The sequence below is a fragment of the Colossoma macropomum genome, unplaced genomic scaffold (assembly GCF_904425465.1).
Source record: "Colossoma macropomum unplaced genomic scaffold, Colossoma_macropomum, whole genome shotgun sequence".
Classification (NCBI taxonomy): domain Eukaryota; kingdom Metazoa; phylum Chordata; class Actinopteri; order Characiformes; family Serrasalmidae; genus Colossoma; species Colossoma macropomum.
The window spans coordinates 128,904-149,686 of NW_023494908.1; the positions used below are offsets into that span (position 1 = coordinate 128,904).

The 20,783-nt window shown below is 38.5% G+C and overlaps 1 protein-coding gene across 5 annotated transcripts in view; it reads right to left on the bottom strand.

Moving 5' to 3' along the window:
* The window catches only part of LOC118800548 (NACHT, LRR and PYD domains-containing protein 3-like), a 37,059-nt gene extending 16,524 nt beyond the window's left edge, over positions 1-20,535 (bottom strand). The window contains exons 1-6 of one of the 5 annotated variants that reach the window (XM_036560809.1): positions 20,429-20,535; positions 18,357-18,440; positions 15,587-15,700; positions 7,550-9,670; positions 6,087-6,260; positions 2,379-2,552 (exon numbers count right to left, since the gene is read on the bottom strand). In XM_036560809.1, coding sequence (XP_036416702.1) covers positions 2,379-2,552; positions 6,087-6,260; positions 7,550-9,670; positions 15,587-15,700; positions 18,357-18,406 — 2,633 coding nt within the window. In that variant the 5' untranslated portion in view covers positions 18,407-18,440; positions 20,429-20,535. The remainder of the gene's footprint in view (positions 1-2,378; positions 2,553-6,086; positions 6,261-7,549; positions 9,671-15,586; positions 15,701-18,356; positions 18,441-20,428) is intronic. The other 4 variants (XM_036560810.1, XM_036560811.1, XM_036560812.1 and 1 more) reach the window with 4 other exon arrangements.
* Between the last annotated feature and the right edge of the window lie 248 nt (positions 20,536-20,783).

Sequence of the window (20,783 nt, forward strand, 5' to 3'; positions counted from 1 at the left end):
TTTATTAATTTATATTTGGAAGTCTTCATAAAACTAATTTGTTGTTGTTGTATGTTGTTAGTGGTTTTTAAGAATTTCAAGAGGGTTGGAGCCACTGGGACAGATGATGATAGGAACGAAACAACAGTGATGTAATACATACACACACATACAAACATATAAATATGTTTACAAAAAAAATCCAATGTTTTTATTGTTACCCATCAAAGAAATATTTATACAAGTAACCACCCAAACATATCAAAGCTGCCTTGCAAATTTCTCTCTCATGGTCATCTAAAATGACTAAAGGAGATATATCTGGGGAGATTTAGAGTTTCCAAAATGGGAGTTCAAAGCATTATTAAAAAATACAGACAGAATTAGAATCCTTAAAACTGGACATCTGAAATATCAGAAGGCAGTAATACACTGCTGAATGCAAGCTCTTCAAACCATGTCCACAACCATCAGTCAAGCATGGTGGAGGATCAGTGCAAGTTTGGGAATGTAAAATGTGGAGTTGGTGATTTGATTTTGAATGAAGGCATCATAAATGCTGAAGTACATTTAAATTTTATTCTATCATGCAATACCCTCTGAAAAATGTAAATGTAAAAAAAAAAACCTTCTGATTAGGAAGAAATTCATTCTACTGCAAGATAACACCAAGCACACCATCAAGATGTATTTATCAAATATAGAAGCTCCTAATGTTTTCAGAACAATTGACTGAGCTCAGATCTCAACATTAGTGAATGTGTTTGGGATTGCATGGATTATAAGAAGCAGAATATGCAACTGAACTTTAGAGCTGTAAAAAAAATACTGCAATTTTCTTTGAAAAACTGAAAACAAGTCTCCCTAATAAAATGAAAGCTGTAATAAAGCTAAAGTGTAAACATTGTCCACTGTTGATATTAAGACCAATGACTTAGCTGATTATTCAGTAAAAGTATAAGAAAAAATAATTTCCATTGTGCTACTATGGTTTGCATAATTCTTCCATCTTTACTATTCAATATTTGTGTTCAGTAAGTGGCACTGCTGAAGAGTTGTGTTTGTGTTGAATCAGAATAGTACTTTAGGATAGTACAATGTATCACTAAATTACAGTCAAAAAGATAAAATATGTCCAGCCAGTCACTGTTAGGCTTAGCTTCTAATTGGCTAATAATGTTTTGTCCTGTATTGGTACATCTATGAAAGCTTGTCACAGCTATGCAAGTCATCAGTCTATACATCTTCTATGATACGACCATGACTGTTTAAGTTGAATAGAACATAAATAACTTTAAAAAATGGAATCGCCTGAAGATGATGATTGAGTAAGACATGACATATATCTGTGTCTGGTGTTCATTACTCTGTTCACACATTTCATCTTTGTGTGTCTTCATTTACTTTCCTTGCATCTCTTGCTCACCCTCTGAGTACGTGAGGACAAGATGCAAAGAAAGAAACTAAAGACACACAAAGATATAAGACTCACCCTTTGAGGTCTAAAAGAGATACAGATGCAGCTCCGTTCAAAATTCAGAGACCACCCTAATTTTAATATCCAGTCAAAATGGTCATTAAGTACAAGTTATTCATTTTTAGTGTCTGGAAAAAAAAAAACAACACATCTATTTAACAGAAAATTACACAGAAGCTTCTCAAAGATAAAAGCTTTAAGTACTTTAAGTAAGTTTATGTGATTCTGCCTGGTTTTGCACAGTTGTTGGGAATCCCTATGACTCTGTGTGCTCTATTTTATATATTTGGTCATAGCACAAGTGTGAAAATAAGTTGTAAAATCACAGTCCTTCTGCATGTGGATGTGACAGACACACAGACACACACACACATATACATACACATTATATATATATATATATATATATATATATATATATATATATTTAAATGTCATTACAACTGAAACAGCTCAAAAGGCTGTACAGCCCTAAAAATATCATGATGAAAATAACTGATGCAAATTCAATAGAAAAAACACTAGTAGTTGAATGTCACTAAACCAAATAAAACTGAAAAAAATAAATGCAATGAAAAGGAAATTTTACGTAAGTATAAAAAATCAGGTAAACAGTAAAAAAAGGAAATATTGTTTGCCATGCACTTTGTTTTGTTAAGATTGGTTATAATTGTCAGCAAACATCAAAACATGTTGGAAACATGGTTACAAAGGATCCACGAACAGCACAAAACTTTTATGAATTGGTGCATTAATACACGATTTAGTTGATGTGTGTGGTCATATGTGTGCAGGTCTGGTGTTAAACCATGGGCACAGCTGCTTTGCCAAATGCGTGCCCGGGAAAAAATGAATATCTTGTATTTTATGGTTATTTTGATGGAGAACTTGCATATAAAGAATAAATTTACAGAAATCTCACATGAGTATCTCCAGTTTACAGTGTGGACTCTTCAGTCCAGCTGAGAGCAGCCCTGTTCCTGAATCCTGAAGGTCATTGTTAGTGAGGTCCAGCTCTTTCAGGGAGGAGTTTACCAGTTGTAGTACTGATCCCAGAATTTCACAAGATTTTTCCCCAAGATTACACAAACATAGTCTGCAAAGAGTGAATACATAACTTATAAAAGCAATATTATGATGGTAGACAACACAGACACAAATTGTCTTGCGTATGTGTAGCTTACTAAGATGGTTCCAAGTAGCAGGAGGATAAATAAAGTCAATAAATAAATAAATAAATTCAGCAGCGTGTTTCCTTTTCTCACAAAGTGGTTCAAATTTGCTTATAAAGCAGCACTACAAACTATAGTTGTTTAACTCATGCTTTCCTCTTCATTTTCTATGTTTTCACATAAGAAGGTAGAACAGGTCACTAATCCTATATAATTTGTTACTTTGTTAGTTAATTTACTTTTTCATCTCCCCTAATTCTAGTGTCTTCTCAGTTTGGTTAATGTTTTCTTATCATGCTTTCAGCAACTGACGCCAAATCCTCAAATCTTGAAGAGCTACAATACTGGACAGCTAGACTGTTTACCTGTTCTAAAGTGAACTCATTAATGACTGCTGATGACGTTTAGGCAGAAAACTGTATAAAAACACATAAAATACTGTGCAGTGCTGTGGCCAAAATATGATCACAGTTGTTCCCATTCCTGATCCTGAAGTACCCAGGGGCAGAGCTACTCTAGTTTCAGGATCCAGAATTACAGCATTGAGGGTGTGGTTTACAGTAGCATGAATGCTTTAATTTTTGTTTGCTATGTCTCTCTCATCTCACTCTCCGTGGTGATGCTTGGTAAACAAGTGAAAAAAAAATCAGACTGGCAAGCCTAATTTTGCTGGATCACCATTATGCATGGCATTAATTAATGACTGCATTAATGACTGCTGATGATGTTAAAGCAGGAAACTGTATAAAAACGTATAAAATGCTGTGTAGTGCTGTGGCCAAAAAACAATCGTAATTTGAGCATAGAGGCAGTTGTGGGCTGGAGGTTAGGGAACCAGCCTTTTCGCCGGTTCGATCCCCTCAGCTGACAGTACATGACAGAAGTGCCCTTGAGCAAGGCACCTAACCCCCAACTGCTCCCCAGGCACTGTGGATAGGGCTGCCCACGGCTCTGGGCAAGTGTGCTCACTGCCCCCTTGTGTGTGTGTTCACTAGTGTGCATGTATGTGGGTGTTTCACACATTCACAGATGGGTTAAATGCGGAGGTCTAATTCCTCTGTATGCAAAACACAGTTGGCTAATGGTTCTGAATTCAGTTATGTGCAAAGTGCTTAACCTGCCCTCAGTGTCTGGTGGTTGCCCAAAGTTTACCACCCAGAAATGTTCTATCATAATATATACTGATATTTATACTAATAATGAAAAAAAGACGAATAATGTAAATAAGCAGCATGTTTGGTAAATAGTTTGGTAAAATCGGCTTTCTTGTGTAATTGTTTGATAATTCTGTTTGTTTACATGCTGTATCTACTGCTTTGACTGAATCCATGATGACAGATTTAGTTAGCTCTGTACTGAGAATTAAATTCACACAGCAACACAGTAGCAGATTTTAGGAAAGTTATCAACACAATGAGACTCTAACAGACTCTAAGATCACTTCTATATGCACACACACTCACACAAAAGTTTAGTCATCAACATCTCTCCCCATGCCTGTGACCTTCCAGAGTTCATCAGAAGTTTAATTCTTAACAAGATTAAGCCTGTATTTCAGGCCTGTATCTTTTTTATGTTCTTCTCCACACTACTAAGTTCCTCAACATTAATCCTTTAAAGCAGTAAAATAAAATACAATGTCAGATTGCAAATAAAACAAAGCTAAACTAATAAACAAATTAGTATGTCACGCTTCTCTCCGACTCCACTGAAACCACTGCTCCTCAATCTGTTGCGAATTCCAACTCCCAGCGTTCTCCTGGAGGTCACCTGACTCCAGTCTCAGTACCATTCACCTATCCACTCACTGCCTCCCCTGATTACTGATTTCCACCACCTGTATCTCACACCATATAACCTGTCTGTGTTCACACTCCCATTGTGAAGTATTGTGTCAGCCTGCTGTACATTACTGAGCCGTTTGTTTTCCTGGTTTGTGATTTTGCTGGGCTTTCTTGTTTACAACTTCTGACTTATGCCTTTTGACTCTATTTTGCCTTGTTCTTGTTCTGACCTTTTTGTTATTTTGTTACTAGTTTGCCCCTTTTTTAAACAATTAAACCAACAGCCTATTCTGCTCGTGTTTGATCCTTCCAGACACCTCACATAGTACTGTCCAAGTTAACATCTTACTGCATTAACATGATAAATTACTGACGCCATTATTGTTTTCATTCCATTAACACATTTTCCTAGTGTGATGCTTTGATCCTTCCATAGCTCCAGCCTAAAGCCCAGCTGCTTGTGGGCTGTTGCTATGACACTGCCACTGTAGCCTCTCATTAAAATATAGATTTTAAATGGCAGCTTTGACTGATTTACTGATTAAGGAAAAAAAATATAGGTGTAATTATGACTTATATTTAGGCGTTTGCTCCAAAGAGTTTCGAAGTGCACTGTTTACTCCCATCGAGTCTGAAGTACTTTGTTATGCTTTAATGATGTTTATGTGTAAAAGAATGTTACACAGCTTTTGATGCTATTTGTAAAAGGACTTCTATTACTACTTTTTCTTTTGCTTTATTTCATCTTTATTTTCGTGTCTTATGGATGGACTGAGAAGCTGGGAGACACCAACTTAACGCTCAGGGCTCAAAAGATCCAACTGAAAGGAAATCTAAACATGAAGCTACAGGTCTGGAGCTACACCGATCAACTACATCAAGCACTTAAAGACCCAAGTTCACTCTAAAAGGACTTTCTTAGGACTTGTTGAGGGCACATCTCGACTTCTCTGGTGGAGCCAAAATACTGGACTCGGAGCACCAAAGCGGTGAGAACCACCCATTATATCTTTTACAGAGACTCTTGCAGACAAACTGTTTTGCATTGATGAAGGACAATTAGTGAATGCACATGGATATTATAAATTGTTGTGGACCGTATCTTTTACACAGAGAAACCTTTTTATCTAGGGATTTTACATATTTTAAAGATACTTTACAATACTAAATGGTCAATCAGTAAAATTCTTCATAAAACCACACTACAATAATTTAAATATAAAAAGCCTGCTAAAACCATTTTATCTGGTTGATTTTATTAGTGTCTTGGTTAACATTTTAGATGTCTACCTAACCCGAGCCCTTTGGAGCCCAAGTATGTATCAAGTTTCGGGGCAGCGATCTCAGATTTTTTTACCCACAAAATCAGGCTTGAGTTGGGCTTTTTTTCGAATGTAGCATATTTGCTTTTTTCTACAGACAGTTCATGCACACACGCATTTTCTCTCTTGCACTCACTCGCTTTCTTTCTCTCTCTCTCTCTCTCTCTCTCTCTCTCTCTCTCTCTCTCTTCTAAGGTGATTGTCTATAGCTACATCTGAAATAGCTCCAAAGTTTGAGAAATGGGTGAATGTGCTCTTGAATGAAACCTTACATTTTCAGAGCTGGTTAAAAAAAATATTCAGGGCTACAGCTCCAGAAGCCCATTCAGGAATTAATTTACAGAAAGCTCACTTGAATATCTCCAGTTTACAATTTGAACTCTTCAATCCAACAGACAGCAGTGCCAACCCTGAGTCCTGCAGGTCAGTGTGACTGAGGTCCAGCTGTTTCAAGGGTGAGTTTGTTGATTTCAGAGCAGAACAGAGAGTTTCATAGGAGTTCAGGGTGAGTTTGCAGCCAGCTAGTCTACAAGGCAAATACATACAGTACATGTTATAGTTAAAATAGAGAATGAGGAATTCAAGCTCACATGAATCAGGAATTCTAACATTTATGTAGAAAATAGCACTTTCAGATATTAGGGGTGTTTCCATTGTATACATTATTCAGAAGTGCATAAATAATGGACTCAATCTGAATATTTGTTATGTATGAATATTTTCAATACTATCTGCACACTTTTTTTTTCAGATGGACCTTCATCCCCAACACTTTCTTTGGTCTTACTCTCACATGCAGGCATGGGGCAAGGGGGACATTACAGCCAGCCAGAGCAGAAAAAACACACAAAGTGCAGAGGAGTAAGTGACTCTGGACGCAGAGTAGAAAGAAGAGCCCAGAGATAGATTAGACAGTATTTTTGTTTTCCATTCATGTTTTGCATGTTAACTATTCCTTTAATTGTCAACACATCCTTGTGCTTTTTTTCTGCTGCACATTAACTCCTTCTTAAATTGGACTTAATAAACAAAACTCATGCATTCATCATGTCTGCTTCACCTGCTTCATAAGCTGCTGTTTTATAGTGGCGCATATTATTTAACTATTTAATGTTTCCATAATTCCTTACATTTAGGCATTTGTGATTTGCAGGATGAATAAACAGTTTAAATCTGTATGTACGAGTAAAATCCTGTGGTTGTAGGAGTAAGTATGATATTGTTGTTATTATTAATATTATAATAATGCTATAATAATGTAATTATTAAGGACATATAAAATGGTCATTTATATGGCTTCCAATTAGTCCAACATCTCATCCATTTTCAGTTTGTCCTGTGCACTTCTAGCTTCTATACAAATACAAATAATTATGTCCATCAAACAGGGGTGTAATGATATCAAAACAGTAGCAAAAAAAAGAACATAAAAAGGTTGTCTCAAAATGATTGTATGTCATTTGCCATCTTTTGTGGCCACTGCTGTTGATCAAACCAGACCTCTGCGAGCAAAGTAAAGTGGGAGGGGAAAGAGGCTGGGTTATGATAAGCACATAACCATGCTTAAAATATCAAAACTCTGATTCCTAATCTTATAACTGAAAATCACAAAGAAGCTGAAAATATGTGCGTCAAATCACACCTACTGAACATCACTAATATATACAGTGTGTTGCCAGTTTACAATCTTTTAACTTGCATAGACAATTTTTAGCCATCCCCTAGCCCCATAAACTTAAGAGATATTTGGTAATTCTGCCTCTCAGCCACAAATATTCTAATATTAAAAGACATTAAATTAAACTTAACACTTACACAGCCTTTCTGCAGTTGCTCACAGCTGGGATCAATCTCAAATATCCCCTCTCAGATGTGCTGTAATTCTTGAGGTTCAGCTCATCCAGCACCTCCTCTGAAGTCACAAGCATGTAAGCTAGAGCCAAACACTCTCCAGAGGAGATTTTTTTTTTGGAGCAATCCTCTGATTTTAGATACTCATGAATTTTTCTGGATAAAGACTGGTCATTCATTTCAGTGAGACAGAGGAACAGGTTAATAGATCGGTCAGAAGAAAGATCTTCTGTTTGTATTATGCGTTTGATGTACTGAACTGTTTTCTTGATGCTCTCTGAGCTGCTCACTGTTTGAGTCAAAAAGTCTTTTAAGAGCTGTTGATTAGACTCCAGTGAGATGCCCAGCAGAAAACGGAGAAATAGATCCAGGTGTCCATTCTCACTCTTTAAGGCTTTATGCACAGCTTCCTTTAGCAGCTCTTCCAAAGAAACACTGTCAGACCACTTTGTGTTCCGTGGCTTTAAAAACTGCAGTTCCTCCATGTTTTTCCTCACATAGCAGTGAAACACATAGAGAGCAGCCAGGAACTCCTGAAAGCTCAGATGAACAAAGCAGTAGACCTTCCTTTGGTAAATCACTGATTCTTCTCTAAAAATCTCAGTGCAAATGCCAGAGTACACTGAGGCCTCACATACATCAATACCACATTCTCTCAGGTCTTCTTCATAGAATATCACATTACCCTTCATCAGCTGTTTGAAAGCCAGTTCTGCCAGTTTCAGAAGCAAATTTCTGCTGGATTCCAAGAGATTATTTGGATTTATCTCACTATTTTCCTCATACTTCTCATTCCTCATGAGTGTCTGAGTGTTCAGGAAGCGTGAATACATTGCAGTCAGAGTTTTAGGGATTTCTGTATTACCCTGTTTCATTATGTACTGAAGAACAGTGGCTGAGATCCAACAAAAGACTGGAATGTGGCACATGATGTGAAGGCTCCTTGTTTTCTTAATGTGTGAGATGATAAAGTCGGCTTGGTCTTGGTCACTGATTCTCTTTCTGAAATACTCCTCTTTCTGTGGGGCATCAAATCCCTGAATTTCTGTCACACGATTGATGTACTGAGAGGGGATCTGATTGGCTGCTGCTGGTCGAGAGGTTATCCAGATGTGAGCAGAGGGAAGCAGCTCTCCTTTGATGAGGTTTGTCAACAACACATGCACTGATGACACCTTGGTTATGTCTGACATGTTCTCACATTGTAAGAAGTTCAGTGGAATTCTGTTTTCATCCAGGCCATCAAATATAAACACTATCTTGCACTCATTGTATACCTTTTTCTCCAGATCTCTGAGCTCAGGATGGAAGTCACACAGAAGTCTAAGAAGACTGTACTGGTGATCTTTAATCAAGTTCAGCTCTCGGAATGGAAGCACAAACATCAAATCTACATCCTGATTGGCTTTTCCTTCAGCCCAGTCCAGAATGAACTTCTGCACAGAGACTGTTTTTCCAATGCCAGCAATGCCTTTAGTCAGCACAGCCCTGAGTTTCTGCACTTGTGGAATTTTATCTTCTTCTCTTTCTTTATGTCTGACATCTTCAGCCATCACAGTTCTGATGCTGTCTTCTTCCATTTCTCCTACAGTGCACTCTATAGGTTTAAAAATATCTAAGCAGTTAATTGGTGTATCTTGCCAGTGTTGGTCCCAGAGTGTTTTTTCAATCTGTAAAACTTCATGTTCTTCATTCACTCCTTCACTCTCTCCCTCTATGATGTAGAGCGGTGTATAAATCCTGTTCAGGAGGGTTTTATTCTCTTGTGCTTTGAATCCCTCAAATAAGCTCTCATACCTGTTCTTCATGCTGGTTTTGTGTCTCTCTAAGACTCTGCGCAGAACATCACTCACTGGTTCCTGCTTTTTGGACTCTTTAATGTGTTGATATAGAACAGGACGTGTCTTAGACCTCTTTCTGCAGTGGGGACAGGCAAAGCCTCCTGACTGAGCAGACTGGTTCCAATAGCTGTTGATGCACTGTCTACAGAAAGTGTGTCCACAGTTGATAGAGACTGGATCTGTCTGAATCTGCTCACACACTCCACACCTGGACTGATCCTGAAGTGATGCGTCCCTCACACAGCTAGAAAATGTGAAAGAGAATGGAAGAGTGAGAATGAGTGTAAGAACATGGACAGTATATCATCCAATTACACTGCTCTACAGGCACCAAAGGTATTTTCCTTGCACATAGGAGAAAGGACCCACAAATACGGACTGAAAGTCTAAGCCTGTCTAAGCCTCAGTTGCTCCACCTACATTAAAATAGAGCATCAGATACCTTTTGCATATTAAACTGGCCACAACTATCAAAATTCTGTCAGTTCCACTGGGATTGCTATCCTCACATCCGTGTGAAGGCCCTTCTGCACAGGAGGTTGTATCAGCCATCAGCCAGACTTACAGTTGGCTCTGCATGATTGGGACTTTCATAGCAGGACTGTGTCAGTGGACTGAAACAAAGTTTGTGATGTTCACAGCATCACATCTTTAAAAGTAGTTTAAGAGCATTCTTTGAAGCATTTTAGTAGCTTTAAAATGAGACTCATTTGCATGTCTGCAGACACACATACCAATTGGTTGTGTGTTGGTTTGTGGAGCTTTTAAACATGTTTTTCCAACCACCTGTCCCTCATCATGCCAAAATAACAGTATGTTGTTGGTCATTTTTCATGCCAGTGAAACAGCCCTTTCCAGAAAAAATAAGAAGTTCTTGGTGATGTTAAGTCAGGAAATACAGCAGATTTTTTATTGTAACCTACATAAAAATGCTGACTCGCAGTGCTACACAATGTTCTAACAGCATATTAGGTCTGATTTAGAATATATATTAAAACACAGATTGTGAGAAAAATATGATTTATTTATCTTAAAGCCATGGACAACACATTTTCTGACATATACACGATACAACTTGCAATCTATCATCAATTCAAAATACTATCATCAATTGATCAAAGACTAACACAAACTGACTTTAAATGTATGATTTTCACTGTGCCATCACACTCGTGCTCAAGTCAATAATATATTTTTCACACTCAAAACCAGGCATACCAATGCCAATTATGCGTATCCTTTAAATTATTAGTAGATTCAGACCTTAAAAGGAATTTACCAGGATGTATATGTTAAATTTGCCATCACCAAATCATACCAGTGTAACAGAATTGAAACTGGTAAATTATTCAAAAAATAAATGCACAATTTTTGTGTACCTGGCCTCTAGGTTTAACTGCTTCATTTGAGAACTGTTTTATACAAATTTGACTGGAAGATTTTACTTGTTTGCATAGGTGAACATGTCTCAGATAATTATGGTATTCTCCGTGGAGTACCACAAGGCTCTGTACTTGACCCATTTTTTATTTTTTCATACATGCTTTCTTTTGCCACTGGGTCAAATTATTAAGAAGCAGTTTTCACAGTTATGCAGAAGATATGCAGTAAAACACAGCTGCAGTGCCAGATGATGCCACAGTTATCAGCATAACAGAGCCCTGAGACCACCACACTCAAATAAACAGTACTATTGAAGAGCTGTGGGAGACCTCTTGTATTGTTGACAACAATTTTAGTAAAATGAATAGTTATCTACTCTCTGTGTCTTTATGTCGAACTGGATAAAACAAACGGGATAACACTGTTGCTGTTGCTACTCAATGAATCCATTTCTTCTTTCACCATGTTAAAATAGCAATTCATAGATTCTATTGGAATGTTATTAAAAACTGCAGTGGAGTAGGAAACAATTGTGTTCTATAACTAAAGGAACTGAAGCGGTATCCTTGACGTTTTCACCCTGGTGACAGCATTTGTACTCTGAAAAGTACAGCTTCTTCTGAGAGAGTAAGGCTCTGTTTGCTACTAGCAACAGACATGTGTAATCTAATCACATATTAAAGTAAAATTACTGTTATCTCTTTGAAATAATGACTTCTCAAACAGAAGTAACTTTACAAAAATCAACTGGAGCAAAAGTACAAAGGTATCAGACTACTTAAAATTAAGTCCAAAATTATTCATACCTATACAAAAATTTGATTCATAGTGAAGTTTTATTTGACGAATAGGTTTCTTCTGAGAGTGACAAAGTGACAAAAGACTGTAAGACATTGTGCTAGAGATAAAAATAAAAAAATACTATTTCTATGTTTATTTCTATATTTGTGTGAAAAATGCCATGTTCAAAATTTTTCATACCCTTTTCCAACAATCAATGGCAATGCCTTTATTTGCCACTACAACAATCAAATGGTTCTTATAAATGCTATCAAGCATTTTGCATATCTCCACTGGGATTCTGGACCACTAATTTTTTGTGACAGTCTCCAGGTCTTTGACGTTGGAAGGCTTCCCTGCCATCACTCTGGTCTTCAGCTCCCTCATCAGATTCTCAATGGGATTTCCAGTCTGGACTCTGGCTGGGCCATTCCAAAACGTCTATATTGTTTGCTATTAACCATTTCTTTTGAGCTTTTGTAAAGCTTAGGTGAGCTTTCTTGTGCCTGTCTTGGAGAAGTGGAGTCCTCCTTAGTCAGCTTCAATGGAGACCAGTTTTGTGGAGTATCTGCCTTGAGATGTTGGTACCAAAATTGCTCGGATTAATCCGTGTGGTGATTCTTGGATTCTTTTTGGCCTCTCCGACTACCATTCTTGCTAGTGGAATGGTCACTTCTGGCTTCCCACCACGCCCTTTGAGATTTTTCAGTGTGAACTCCTTGTACTTGATTATGCCTTGCACTATGGCCACTGGTACTTTAAAACACTTGAAAATGGCTTTATACCCTTTCCTTGTCTTGTGAGCAGCCACAATGCGCAACCAGAGATCCTCACTAAGCTCTTTGGTTTTAGCCATGACTTGCAATTGACTAGTAACTGACTAGAATATTACTGCATCAGCTGTTCTCAATTTATTGTTGATTAACATTCTCTAGAACATGGTACAAATTACGAGGAACATTTGAATTGTTAATGTCATTTTTAGTAAAAATGTCAAAAAAAAAGTTCAAACTCATCAAACTCATCATTAACATTTCTAGCACAATGTCTTACTGTTCTTTGTCACTTGTTTATGTAATTTTCAGCCGAAGAAACCTATAGGTCAAATTAAAATCTGGCATGACTATGAATAGTATTGGGTTTAACTGTATGTACTGAGTAACATACTGAGTTGCTCTACTGAAAGATCTGCTCTGAATGTCTGGAGTCTGGAAATATGATGTGCAGATCCAGAAAAATCAGAAAATGGTTATTAGAAGACAGCCTCATTATACAACTGCTAAAATGGATGGAAAGAAAAAGTATAGACCTTTGCAGATCATTAGGTATCATTGTTTCTAGATAAAAACACCACAATTTACAATTTGTATACAAGACATAAAGGACTGGATGTCGAGTAACTTTCTCCTTCTAAACTCAGATAAAACAGAGGTTCTGCTTCTTGGTCCAAAAGCAGCTAGAAACAAACTGTCTAATTTAACACTTAAACTTATCAATTTCTCAGTTGCGTCAAGCTCATATGTAAAAAACCTTGGTGTCATTATAGACCCTGATCTGTCCTTCGACACACATATAACTAATATTACTAGAACAGCCTTCCTGCATCTTCGCAATATTGCTAAATTGAGAAATGCATTATCTCTACAGGATGCAGAAAAGTTAGTTCATGCATTTATTACTTCAAGGCTAGATTACTGTAATGCCCTGCTGGCTGGATGTCCCAGCAAAAGCATTAACAAGCTTCAGCTAGTCCAGAACGCTGCAGCCAGAGTTCTTACTAGAACCAGAAAGTTTGACCATATCAGCCCAGTTTTATCAGCCTTACACTGGTTGCCAGTAAAATTTCGGATTGATTATAAAATTCTCTTGCTGACCTATAAAGCACTAAACGGACTCGCCCCGCTGTACCTGAGTGAACTTCTCTCTCACTATGAACCATCCCGCCTACTTAGATCACAAGGTGCTGGCTTACTATTAGTACCCAGAATTAATAAAGTTACGTCAGGGGGGAGAGCTTTCTCATACAAAGCCCCCCAGCTTTGGAATAGTCTTCCTGTTAATGTTCGGGACTCAGACACAGCCTCAGTCTTTAAGTCTAGGCTAAAAACCTACTTGTATATTCAAGCCTTTGGTAATTAGTTTTCCCTGTTAGTTCTATACCTGCCAGAGTCTCTGCTAACACTGTAATTTGTGATCGGTCACCCATTACAGAACTAACTCTGTGTGTTTTCCTCTCTGTGTGTTTTCCTTTCTTTTCTTCGCCGAGTTGAACAGCCGCCCATCCTGTGCGTTCTGATGCTGCTGCCTTTTCTGCCTCGATCGGGTGCCACTGCTCGCCAGCCCTCTGGACCGGGTTACCAACATTGAGCCTCCTGCTGTTCAACGCCGTGCAAACCTCACCCTCACAACCTGACCCCACTGATACTACTGCTGTTGCTGCATGAACTATTCAAAATTATTCACTTGAACCAATCAATCATTCAAACTAATTCAAATTAATCAATCACCCATTGACTGTGTTTTTCCTCTCTTTCTTTTGCCGAGTTGAACAGCTGCCCATCCTGCTGCTGATGCTGCTGCCTCTGCTGCCTTGATCGGGTGCCACTGCTCACCGTGCCAACCTCACCCCCACAACCTGACCCCACTGATGCTGCTGCTTCTGCTGCATGAACTGAACTATTCAAATTAATTGTTTCCTTTACGTTTTACCCTGTTTTTTGTACTATAATACTTTATACTAACAATGTTTACTATCCGGTGTCGACCAGAGGAGGATGGGTTCCCCTTCTGAGTCCTGGTTCCTCTCAAGGTTTCTTCCTGTTTCTCTTAGGGAGTTTTTCCTTGCCACTGTCGCCACTGGCTTGCTCATGGGGGCTCGGACCCGGACTTCTTTTTGTAATGCTCATTTCCTTGTAAAGCTGCTTTGTGACAACACCTGTTGTAAAAAGCGCTATATAAATAAACTTTACTTACTTACTTACTTACAATTTCATGATAGAAACAATAAATTGAGTTATGGAATAATTGAAATTGTGTGGAGGGGCTATGTCTGAGGCTGCTGCTCCCTCCAATCTAAAGTCCTATATTTTCCCATCTCTTGCATCCATTTCCTGTTATAAGACATTTTCACATTATTTTTATTAGTATTATATTCATTGTACATACCCACTCATCTCTCTGAACCTGGTGATGATCTTTTTCATACCACTCCATATGTCCCTCATGTTGTTCCTCTTCTCCTATTCCTTTCTTCTGTAAAATTTCCTGCTCTCCCTCTGCTAAATACCCTTAATTTTCAGCATAATTCTCTTTGCTTATTCAAAAGAGCTTTCAGATCACTATAAACAATAACACTGTCTATACTCTCTGATAATTGCTTCATCAGTACTTCCAGCTTGAGGAGCGTAATAGTCAGGGACCCACGTATCTCATTATGACTGAAGGTAGGCAGAATTTAAATCTCCTTTTTCTCACATTTAACACAAGACTTAGAGTCATGCAGTCTCCTCAGTAGAGCCACACACACAAGGTACATCAGGTGATCATACAGAGGAATAAAGACCTTCTCAGTGACAGTGAGAAGGGGAGATGTGGTCCAAATGCAAGATGAAGCAAAAGGGTGCTTCTCTGAAAAATGTTCTGCTGAAACACATTACCATGTTGGTTAGTGACTCACCTCTTCAGTTTATTCCAAATGGTTTTGGGTCGCTGGGGAGCCACTGTATTAAAGTTACTATGCTCTCTGTGAATCTTCACCAGTTCTCCTAGCTCATCATACTAGCCAGGGAGCACTCCTTTTTATCACAATTTGCTTCATGCCAGATCTACAGCCAAGTCATCAAAACAGTGCTACCACACACTTGTTACATCAGGTGCTAGTAAACAATGACTTTCAGTGGCAGTGGGAAGTAAAGATGCGGTCCAAGCGCAAGTAAATCCAAAACGATGCTTCATGAGAAACGTGCTGCTGAAACTCAAAGTTGTGTTAGTGTCTCACCTCAGGTCAGTAGCAGTTCTTTCATCACTGAAAACAAGAGGCGCAAGCATTGAATTGTTGCTTTTCATAGACACACAGCTGGGCTCTGGAGGTTCTGCTCTGAATGTCTGCAGTCTGGAAATGTGATGTGATGATAAAAGAAAGAGTTTAATATGGGTATTAGAAGACAGCCTCATCAGACAACTGCTAATACACATCTTTGGAAATCACTGGTTACCAGGGCTGGAGTGGGACCATTTTTAGGATGGTAATGTAGGTCCAAACCAGGCCACACATAAACTCACTTTTATATATACGTGATGTGGAGTCAGGAAAAAGACTTTAATACAGATATTAGAAGACAATACACCAAATAACACTTAATATAGATGGGTGGAAAAAACTTATCTTTGGAGATCATTAGTTACACTGAATCACTAAAATTCAATATCAATATGTTGTTTAATTTTATTATAGCTAGTGTAGTTATAGTTATGTGTGTTTTGTTTGTTATTATGTATCAGGGTGTGGGGCTACACAACCCCCCCCCCAAGACTCGAGGCCAGAGTAGGCATGGGAAGGCCCTACAATGGAGCCGGCGCAAGGAGGCTCGGCAGTGGAGTCAACTCAGTGAAGCACAGTGGTGGGGTTGGTGAAAGAGAGGTTGGCAAAAGTAAAACCATCGAAAGCTTCAGTGTGGAGGGTGCCACGGTGAGCAGCGGAGCAGTTCATGAGTCAGCGCTGTGAGAGAGAGGACGTCACGGCTAGCCTGAGACGGTAGGAAGACAGATGCCAGCTGAGGCGGTCCAGTGGCGGCTGTGGGCAGTGGGCCAAGTGTAGCGTGGACTATAGTGTGCGCATGCACCAAGAGGGGCCCATCCCACAGCTGGAAGGAGGCCATCATCCAGCTCAGGATGATCATAAGTGGCAGAAACGGAGCCCCAGAGCACATGAGAAGCGTTTGGCATGGTGGGTGGCACTGAGAATTGAAGGGCTGGGACAGGCGCGCTGTGGGGAGCTCTGTAATATGCCAGAGGAGCCATGGTAGTGGGGGCGTGGCCCCGGGAGAGGGCCAGGGGGTGTTTGCTGCCAATAGTGAGTGCCCTGCAGCGTTTGTTCTTGCCGAGGCACTGCGTGTGCCCAATGACTTGGCTAAAGCTGGTAGGTAGCTGGAGACCAGCTGACATTTGAAGGGAGAGCTGTGTAGCCTTCTGCTACTGGCTGGCACTGGCACCAAAACTGTGGAGGTGTGGCTAGGCACACTCAAAGGCTCATTGTAATGCGTGCCCTCCAATAAAGAGACTTGTGGAGTTGTTTAATGTCGTTGTCTATTAGATATAGTTATGTGTAAGTGTTTTAAGTGTTATTATGTGTCAGAGTGTTGGCTAATGTGTGGGTTTTTTTTGTGTGTGGGGGTGAGGGGGGTGGTGTCACCATCATGGTGAAGCCGGTAACTAGAGGTGAGCGCTCCCCTCGAGTTGGGTGTGCTGTATGTGCACTTTTCTGCCGGTAAGTTCAATAAAGAACACTTCTTGGAGCACATATAATATATTTTAATAAATTAAATAGACAACCTGGATTAAAAGTGCTATGAAGAACAGTGTGATTAAATAAATAGTCATCTTGTCAACAGAAGTAATGATAAATTACAGATATAGTGTCAACACTTATTTGAGCATAAAGTAGACCAGACATGCTGTCAAATAGTCCTGATCAATTGTCCAGCTCTCTAAATAAATATGTTCACCATTTTACGGTATAATCCTAATGACATGGAACCGTTTCATTCTAGAACTTACAATTCATTACTACTACGTCCTTTTCCTCTGTCACAAATATCCTTACAAAAATCTTTACTCTGAGTCAACTTGAGTTTTCAAAGCGGGTGATGATCTCTTTCATACCACTCCATACGCTGTTATGCTTCTTCTTATCCTCCACCTTTCTATAGGGGTCCCTGCTCACTCTGCTTCTTCTGCTTAATTTCCCTCTGCAGATGCTTCATCTCCCCTCTGTTTCCCTTTTAAATGGACCCTTTTATGTTATTCAACAGAGATGTTGCTGTACTACACTCTTTATGGTCTTGTTGACTGTTTTCCAATTCTCCCAGCTCATTGATAACCAGGTAGGTAAATTCCATTCCAAATCTCCTTTTCATCACAGGTTGCTTCATACCACCCCTCCACGTCATCAAATCAGTAGAACCAGACACACAAGGTACATCAGATGGTAATGCAAGTAAACCAATGTCCCAGCATATATATATATATATATATATATATATATATATATATATATATATATATATATATATATATATATATATAGATAGATAGATAAATAGATAGATCGATAGATAGACACACACACACACATACATTTTCTTCATATTGCTGAGAGTGAAAAATTCCTTTTTTTTTCCTTCTTTTTTTCTCACATCAATCACTTCACAACTTACAATCATGTCACTGTCTCAGTAGAACCAGACACATTAGGTGTCATCAGATGATCATACAAATATAAAAATTAATGTAAGACAATTGCATCAGACTGACAATTTACTACAATATACTCTATAACTCTAAAACTCTATAACATACAGTGTTGCACAGCTCACTAGGCACCACTGAAGTTTAGCATTTATCCTTTTTCTTAACTACTACATCATTTAACATTTCAATTTGACTACTCAAATACATCATAACTGTCAAGCTATACGGTTTGAACTGTTGTGATTAAACATTACTAAAACTCGAAAAACAAAAATGAATACTAATAGAATGTAACTTACTTTGAGTCAGAGGTTTCTTCTCCACCGGTGGAGTGATGAGGCTCCATCATGAGGTTTTTACTCTTCACAAGAGCTCTCTGATCTCTGTGAAGCGTTTCAAATGTAAAGTTTAAACAGGATACAGAATTACAGGTTATAATGAACTTGATGTCACTACAGTGTCAGTGAAAACCTGATAAAGAAATAAATTCATAATACTGCAGAAGTTAAAACTGCAGCACCATCACATCCTCTACTGTTAGACATCACACATGTTTCACTCTTAATCATTAGCATAATTCATTAGAATGGCACTCATCAGGTGCCACTGTCTACTGATTAGAGGTCATCAGGAGAAATGTGGTGTTGGGGAGAGAGTACATTTAAAAATACAATGATAAGCAGAGCTGAGGACTTACTAGTTACATTTACGAGTTCCATGTACTACAGTAACATTTTGATGGAGCTGAACTCTCCTGATCATTTTTAAATGAAAACAACTTTACTTCTATTTAAGAACATGGAGGTGAAAAATGCAGTTGGCTGAGAGATATGGGCTTCAGAAGTAAGTAAAAAGTTAAAATATTTAATATATTATTAAAAATATTATTAAAATAAGATTTTCAGCAACTATAGACAGATCCAGGTTTCTTGAATTCATTCACCAGAAAATCTACTATTTTTAATACCATGTGGCAGACTATTACACCTGTTTCACACATACTACCTCTGAGTGACATGATCCATGGCATATTCTCACTGCTACAGCTCACAGGCACTGACCATTCACACTTATATTGTTTGTGCTACAGAGCGAAGCAGCTACAGACACCTTTATAAAGAGCTTGGAACATGTTTATCTTCAAAAGCAGTGTCACTGGTTATTGGGTAATCGTTTCAAGGCCTCCGCATACTTCCATGCAATAAAGAAATAGATGATCATGTATTTCCTAATATGTGACAAATGTTTCAAAGATATTGTTTCCTTCAAAAATGTATTCCAAACACTAAAGAACATTTAGCAAAAAATCCATTTTCATACATATTGAATATATTTGATAAATACATTTTACATGTATTTCTTTGTCACGTGGGAAGAGGTAGTAAACCCGGTGATAACGTTCAGAGCGGTTTTTTTTTACTTTGGCAGGTGATTTTTAATACAAATGACATGAAAATCAATGAAAATGTGTTTGATTATGCAGAGCTCGATTTGTGAACAAATTCACAAATGGAGCTGGGTATGATTGAGCTCTGTTTCCTTTGAAATAAAATAATAAAACTGACCTTGGAGTTTAATTCCACATACAAACATTATCGGTAACCTTGGCAATTAACTTACATATTACATGAACAGATTCTGTGCTATTTTATTGTTTTATACAGATCAATTTCCATTACCATGCATATAAAATTGGATATTTCTATCATTCACCCAAACACTGGCACAGTAATATACATGTAAGGAGATGAAAATGCTTAGTTAGTCATTGATCAAAAAGCTTTTGCACAGAAAAAAGCTGAAAAACATGAATAATAATCAGGCAATATTGGTTATTACCTGATTTGTGAAAACTTTCACCTGAATTCACAAATTAGGACTAACAAAACGCACCAGGGTTTGTAGATGTACCTTTCAGCACTGAGGAGTTACAGACGATATAAGTCTGAATCGGAAACTAAGTGTAAAATGAGCTTTGGGGGCTTATCGGCGGCCTCGCTGTTACGCACTCTAACTAGAACCGCAGCGCTCTGTGCGCCATCATACGGTGATAACCAGTTTGAAGAAAATCCTCAGAGGAAAACGACGCTTATTCACTGCTTATTTTAAAAGAAAAGTGAACTGTCGTCATACACTAACACCAAACGAATCCGTATACATTAAAAAATACTTTAACAGTTAGGTCTGTGTCGGAGAAGATCAAAGAACACTACGTAATGTTTTAGTGTCCGCCATCTTGTTGACCGCCTTACACATTTACTGCGCCACTAAGTTCACTAAAGCACACATGAATAAAAACACACATCTATTCTACTCTAAACTACCAGATAATCTCCAACACGACCAGTTTAGTACTAATCTTAAAGCCTACCGTCTGAACTCCTCCGCATCTGTGATCTTCTCTGTTTCTCTAACGGATCTTCATGTTTCGGTTACATACTTTCGGTTTGTCAACTTACTTTCGGTTTGTCTTCTTCACTTCAGCTCTTCCTGTGTCTCTGATTGGTGGATATAAACCACCTGACCTGTGTCTCCTGACTCATCACACAGTGCATGTCGCCCTCTAGTGTCAGAAGTGTGAACTCCCAGAAACGTCACTCCCACAGAGACCTTCACCACCCTAATCCAGATAATCCAGCTGATCAGCTCAGCAGGACACATTTACTGTAGCTGAAGATGTAAACAGGGCGCCGTCCACTACAGTCTGACCAGGAAGGGCATCTGGA